Below are 7,567 nucleotides of genomic sequence, written 5' to 3' on the forward strand. Positions count from 1 at the left end.
CCCCCCCCCCCCGCGCACTAAAGGTAAGAATTCTAGGCCTGTAATTCCTTTACCATCTCACTGAGAAAAGTCCTGAGACCGAGGCTTCATGATGAGGGTTTATGGTGAATTCTGTGGCACCCAGGCAAGAAGAAAAGATGGATCAGCCATATGGGAGCCAAAAAGAGCAGGGATTCGAAACACCAGAGATGACCCATATATGAGGGCACAAGAGTGGCCTCTAAGCCTTGTGTGTGGCTTCCTGCCATGGCATTGGGCGCGGGACAGGGAGGCCCAGTAGCCTTGCCTCCATAGGGTCTGGCTTCCATGTGCTTTCCCGACAGGGATTATGTTGCCTTTGAGTCTCTGTTGTAGGAACACGCTCTCCCTGTCAAATGGGCGACATCTGAACCCTTTATGATCACAGTGGCTGTGGTTTGGCAAGCTGCTTGTATCCCCTTCCAAACACAGGCAGCAGTGTGAGGTGATTCTGTAGCACAGATCCAAGGCTCAGTCTTGCCTGATACAGTGATCTAATTAAAAAAATTAGTTCTCGGCCCAATCAAGTTCAACTTCCAGTATTATTATAGGATGACCAACTTGTCCCAGTTTGCCTGGAACAGTTCCGAAAATCCACATCTTGGAAACCCTTGGTCCTGGGAAAACTGAGATGTTTGGCCACCCTAAGGATTGAGTTCCAAGGATAAAATACAGCCCAAGTTTGCTTTCTGATAGCTGAACTTCTGCCAAGATCAACAAAATTTAGTGATGAGCAGTGAGGAAGGTAAAGGCAAATAACAAAGTAGATGGCATTAGAGAAGTAAGTGGGTAAAAGAGAGGGTGTGTGATTTGCTCAGCAAATCTGAAGAAAGATCTGAAACCAGATCACTAAAGCCCAAAATTAGACGCTCTGGCAGGGGCAGGGGGCTCCACCACACCCTGACACTGCACGCTGCCACTGTGACCCCCTTGGGAGGCTGGTACAATACCACCTGCTCCCCAGCTCCCTAAAAATGTACTAGGCTCCATCTTTAAAAAGCCATGTAGTTAAAGTTACTCTTAGCAAATGCAATGACTTTTTGACCTTCAAAAAAAATACAAATAATTTCTACTACCTGTAGACGGGAAGGTAACCAAGGGCAGGACTACCTCATGTAGGTGAGGCATCACAGGAAAGCCAGGGGCAGGCAATGACGGTCCTTGAACAAGCAGGTCACAAACTTAAACTAAACTTGTGTATGTCACACTAAGAAAATACAGGTAAAGCACCTAGCATGTGCCCAAAGTCAATACCTACTACATCTGTGGTAGTTCCTTTTCTTTCATTCATTGGGATTTCCTCACATCCCCCACTCAGATCCCTTTTTTTATTGATAAAATGCAGGAAAAAAATGCTTAAAACCTGTTTTTTTTAGGCCACAACCAAGCAGAAAAAGAGAGAAGGTGGAAGGAAAGTATGTTACAAAAAATGAGCACATTAACAATATCAGGAAACACCAGCTTCGTGTTGAGAGAGAAGAAAGTTAAAATAATTAGGCACATTAAGTAAAAATCATAATGGCTGAGGGTCATTTAATGCACGGGTAGGTGGTCCCATTTCACAATGGTCTCCAAGGATCTCTGCGTTACAGCCAGTGTGACAACTGTTGTTAATAATCATGTCCCGAGACACTGAGAATAAGGAGAACTGTCCAGTACACTTAATATGAAAGGGAGTTGTAGGTTTTAGAAAGTTTCAGCTGTCTGGAAATTGTAACTTATATAGAATATCTCATACATTGATAGTGTCTGTAGTCTATCCTCAACCCAGTCGCTCCCAATTCACTGAGTTTATACCCTTGCTACTCAAAATGTGGACAATAGCAGCAACACCTGGAAGCTCCTTAGCACTGAGGAATCTCAGGAGCCACCCAGACCTGCTGAATCAGAACCTTCATTTTAACCAGATCCCCAGGGTGTCTGTTAGGACCTGCATCAGCTGGCTCCTCACCCTCTATGATACTCTTCCTTGCTCTCAGCTCCAATCACCGGGGCTCCCTTCTACTCTTCACGTTCTCCACGCACGCTCTCTCCTCAGGGCATCTGCCTCGGCTGTTTCCTTTGCCTGTAATGCTCTTCTCTACATATCCACATGGCTAATTAGCTCACCACCTTCAAGTCTCTCAGTGCAGCCCACCCTGACCACCCTATTTAAAAGTAAACCGTCCTCCACACTTTGGCCACTCCCAATCTCTCTTGCTGTATTTTCTCCCCTGTAACACTTTGCCTTTCTAACATCCCATACAACTGACTCATGGATTATGCGTATTGTTTATTGTCCCTCTGCTAGAATGTAGCATCACAAGGACAGGACTTTTTGACCGTGTTGTTCCCTGATGTATTACACATGCCCAGAACAGTGCTACTGAAGTGTGGTCTGCAGGCTGACTCTTGCTACTGGTCCCAACTATCAATAGCTCACTAAGGAAATTTAGAGTAATTTAAGTTAGAGCAAGAAATTTTGAAAAGCTTAGATCAATTTGATACGGACACCACACCTACATGTGTGATTATTTACCTAGTAATTCCTTTTTACTATATTTCGCAAAAGTATCAGACTGTGCACATTGGAAATTAAAACACCCAACCCAAAACGGGTCTTTTAAAACTGTTTTGAGAGGCACTGGCCCAGGAAAGTTCCTGGCACTTAGTAAGTGTTAATAAATGTTTGCTGAATAAATAAATAGAAGAACAGATGGTTAAAGAATAAATTTTGGGGCTTCCCTGGTGGCGCAGTGGTTAAGAATCCGCCTGCCAATGCAGGGAACAAGGGTTCAAGCCCTGGTCCGGGAAGATCCCACATGCCGTGGAGCAGCTAAGCCCGTGCACCACAACTACTGAGCCTGCGCTCTAGTGCCCGCGAACCACAACTACTGAAGCCTGCAATCCTAGAAGCCTGTCCTCTACAAGAGAAGCCACCGCAATGAGAAGCCCGCGCACTGCAACGAAGAGTAGCCCCCTCTCGCCACGACTAGAGAAAGCCCGTGCACAGCAAGGAAGACCCAACACAGCCAAAAAATAAATAAGTAAGTAATTTTTTTAAAAAAAGAGGAAATTTTTACATAGTAAAGCCAGATCAGGTCTGTATATATGCCTGTGAGTACAATTAAATAATTTCTGCTTGGATTAGTGGCAAAGTGATTCGTACTATGAACTTCCTGGGTATACTCTGCTTTCCTCTCCCGTGTGAGGAATGAGTCGATCTCAAATGGATCCGTTAAGGACCCTCCTGAGATTCTCTGACAGAGAGCAGAAGACAGCCTTTGTCCAAGCCCCACATCTGCGCTCTTTCGCCTGCCTGCTCTAAGCAGAGATGGCCTGATTAAGCAACTTTAGATTTACTCCCTGCCTCCCCCCACCCCCATATGCCCCAGACCCCTTTATGAAACAGTGAAGTTAGCACTCACGGCCAGGTAGAAGACAAAATCGTTGGGTGTTGGTGTTTTCTTAAAACTGAAAAGGTCATAATATTCTCAGGCTTTCAGAGAAACATGGATTGAAATAACGGGTCATTTAAGGCAAAGAATTAAACATAAAGGTACAACTGGCTAAAATGTCTCTTGCAGAATAAATATACTCTAAGTTTTGCAGCTTATCACCTTGAAAACGTAAACAAAACTGGAAAACTTTTGTTCTTCAATCCATCTTTGTTGCCTTCTAAGGTCAGGAGGAATCTGATTTATAAATGCTTTTTCCTGCCCAAGCCTTCCTTCCCTCCCCGCCTGCTCAGAACAACAACAGCAACAAAATGAAACGACTTGGATCTTTTTAACTTTTTCCACCGGTATGCTCTACCCATTTGGGGGTGCCTAAAAGATCTTTTATTTTGTTCCAGGATTATTAAAAATACAGTTTAAAACTTTCTCTGACTCATTTACTCAAGAGTTTCATTTCATTCTTGCTTCCACTATACTTCATCACAGCTTTGGATGCTCAAGAATTCAATTTGGGAACCTAGGCTAGGTTGCGAGGAGAGAATTCAGGAATGAAAAGATAGGACCCCAGAGAGTTTAAAATCTTGTAGATGCATAAAAATAACTGTAGGGCTTCCCTGGTGGCACAGTGGTTGAGAGTCCGCCTGCCGACGCAGGGGACACAGGTTCGTGCCCCGGTCCCGGAGGATCCCACGTGTCGCAGAGCGGCTGGGCCCGTGAGCCGTGGCCGCTGAGCCTGCGCATCCGGAGCCTGTGCTCCGCAACGGGAGAGGCCACAGCAGCGAGGGGCCCGCGTACCACAAAAACAAATAAAAATTTAAAAAATAACTGTAATACAAGGCAGAATGCAGTAAGTACTAAAGGAAAGTCAAAGGGCTCAGAGGAAGCCATTGTGGACTCTGAAGAATGGAGAGGACTCAGAATGCACAGTAAAGGAGGATAGGTGGGGCACAGGGAGCAGCATGAACAAAATCACAGAGGACAGAAAGAACACACTGGGCATGCGTGGAGGATAGAGAGTAGTTTGGATACTCTGAAGCACAGAGTAAGGGAGAGAGATCAGTGGACAATAGAGCTAGAAAGGAAGATTAGGGCCAGAACAGAGACAGCCTTGTAGGTCATGCCAAGAAGTTTAGAGATGATGCTGGAACAATGGGGAGCCACTGATGATTATAGTGGAAGAGAATGTTATGATCAGGGTATGCTTTAGAAAAGCTCCTCAGGTATCTGTGCATGAGGGAAGTTAAAGGAGGAAAAGAATGGAAGCAGGAAGACCACTTAGGATACTGTTTACAAGAGTTTAAGGAGAAGTCATGGTAGTGGTGGCAGACCCGACAGAAAACCATCTAGATTGGAAGGAAGGAGCAACTGTGACAGGAAAGTGCATATGAACCATTTACAGCAAATCAGATGTGAAACTTATTAAAAAGTTTGACTTTTGGGGATACTTTTCTAAAGAGAGGGAAAGATGATTATAATCCAACAAGTCTCTTTAGTAGTTAATTAAAAATGCAATATATTTTTACTCCTCCTAAACTATACCACCAAACCTTAATGCTTTACAGTAAGAACTTTATTTCTCTACCCATTTTTTATACTTAATTTGCATTTATATAATATCAATGCAGTAAATACTACTGCAGCATCTGACACAATAATGTACCCTTACTATGAACCAGACACCATGCTGTGCCCTTTACACCTACTAGCTTATTTAATCCTCAGTACAACACTTTGGCTATGAACTACCATTTCCCTATTTTACATGTGTAGTTATTGAGGTAAGGAGTTGTTACATAGCTTTATTAACACTACACAAGAAAGCAGAGATTTGAATCCAGGCAGGTCTGACTCTAGAATCTGTGCCTTTGGCTACTCAACCATGCTTTAAAATTTTCTTTTTACGTGTACTTTAAAGTAGAATGCTAAAAGAGAACAAAGACCGGATGGGACACATGGAAAACAAATAGCAAGATGATGGATATAAACCAAAATATATCAACAATCTCATTAGATGTAAATGGTCTAAATATCCCAATTAAAAGGTAGAAATTGTCTGTTTGGATAGAGAAAAATGCCAACCAAATTCATGCATAATGGATTCTGTTCCACCCACGATCTTTTCCCTCAATTTTCTTTTTTGCACTACTCCTACCCGTACCTCATGTGGCCTTATTCCTAAACACTATCTGGCTGTGGGGAAATTAGTCCATTGGACAGTTTTATCATTTTTGGCATATTCATTTAAAAGGTTCTGCTGTAATACACTAATCCTCTCTCATCTCTCTTGAAGAATTTGCTGTGTAGGAACTGAAGGTCCTAACACATTTATTACGCATTTCCCACTTCATATTGTACTACTTTGCCACTGAAAAACAGACTAAGAAGAAAATTTGAGAAACCTAAGAAACTACTGCATATGTCAGAAAAATAAATGAGGTCAACAGTAAGTGTAATATTAGTATTTTAAGTTGAAAAGATTTTTTCCTTTGGAATGATCCACCTTGTGCTTAGTATTTCCTGGTTCATAAATATTTCTTATGATCATGCTTCTATTTTATCTTCTAGAAGTACTGATTATAGCCATACACATGGCCCCAAACTGACTTTTTACCATATTCTGTAGTGAATAATTTAGAAAAGGGGCCAAAAATTCTATTTTCCATAAGAGTGTGGCAAGATGTCTACATTCTTGCTGAAAGAGCAGCTGTGTTGCCAAAAGAGCAGAACTTCTCTCTAAATCCACAGTCTTTACCAAGCCCTAGGTTTTGACCCTGAACTACCTGGTCCACTGAAAGCTGGTCAATTGTTTATCTTTCCTTTAAGAAAATAAAGTTTTTTTAAACATATGGAATGCTTCACAAATTTGCGTGTCATCCTTGTGCAGGGGCCATGCTAATCTTCTCTCTACTGTTCCAATTTTAGTATATGTGCTGCCTAAGCAAGCACTAGAAAATAAAGTTTTAAAGCAGTTTCCTAATTTGAAGTTCTTACAAGTAAAGGGAAAAGTATGGCCTTTGATATTTATTTTCTTCCTTCAAAAAAGTAAACTTCAGTGGCACAGGTGGGTGATAAACTGCTACTTTTAATGCAAGTTTTGTTTCCAGTCTTTATGGCTTCCCAAACCTGAACTTTCTGCTAACATTAGGTTATATTACTATCTACCTTCTACACAGTCCTGCCTAAACAACTCATTAAAAAGTACAAAAGCATGCAAATAGTAGAAACAGCTTGCAATTCAAAATGTTCTTCTTACCAGATTTTGCAGGGGCTCCCCTCGAGGGACTCAGTCCTGGGCGATCTGGAGCAGCATGGCATGTCTGAGAAGACACAGACTCAGTCCTAGAAACTGAGTGCTTCAGAAAGACCCAGTAAAAGAAACATTATTTTTATCCTCTGATGAGGCAGCCTTAGAACTTGGCTTCCATTTAACTAAGGGACCCTTAACCTCAATGGTACTAGGGAAAAATCTAAGTATATTGGGATCATGTGGTTAGTTGCACGTGTCTTGCAGCAGAATTGAGTAGAGGTCCTCTCCTTGGGGCAATTAGCTGCCAAGTCTCAACACCTTTTGCTTCATCCATTTATTGCTTCCTCTGAACAAGCCAACCTAGCCCCCTCTTAAATTAATTATAGTCCATATAGAAAACAGCTATGTGCTGATTTTCTCCTATACTAATTTTTATCCCTAAGAAAGAAAAAAGAAAACCTATAGGAAGGTATTAATCTACTTAACATTTCTAAGTATATCATCCAAAGGATTTTGTTTTTTAATCTTACATATGCTCAGCAGAGTTACTGGCAAAAACTGTACATTTTCTTCATTTCATCCTTTCAACATCAAATAGTAGGCAGTAAAAATTGGATCAGACTTCAAAGCCTGCTGTGGGCTCCAAGTCACAGAGAGACGCCTCCATTTCACATATTGAATTCGAGCAGGATATCAAAGTGCTACCAAAGAACCTCAGGTCCTTACTCAAAAAGAGGCTCTAACATCTGTAGAGAGCGGAGTGCACAGACAAATCACCTCAGGGAGCAGCTAGCATTTATTCTCAGCAGCAAATTCCCAGGCTTTTGATTGTCTCTTCACTGCACCTCCCTGTCTCTCTGCTGAA

General features: G+C 42.1%; 1 protein-coding gene across 1 annotated transcript in view; it reads right to left on the reverse strand.

The window, feature by feature from the left end:
- Positions 1–7,567, reverse strand: part of MYO3B (myosin IIIB) — a 428,901-nt gene that overhangs the window by 75,414 nt on the left and 345,920 nt on the right. The window contains exon 32 of the mRNA XM_007459030.1: positions 6,709–6,808. Within this exon, the coding sequence (XP_007459092.1) occupies positions 6,709–6,808 (100 nt within the window). The remainder of the gene's footprint in view (positions 1–6,708; positions 6,809–7,567) is intronic.

This window comes from Lipotes vexillifer, unplaced genomic scaffold (genome assembly GCF_000442215.2).
Source record: "Lipotes vexillifer unplaced genomic scaffold, Lipotes_vexillifer_v1.1 scaffold1241, whole genome shotgun sequence".
NCBI classification, from domain to species: Eukaryota; Metazoa; Chordata; class Mammalia; order Artiodactyla; family Lipotidae; genus Lipotes; species Lipotes vexillifer.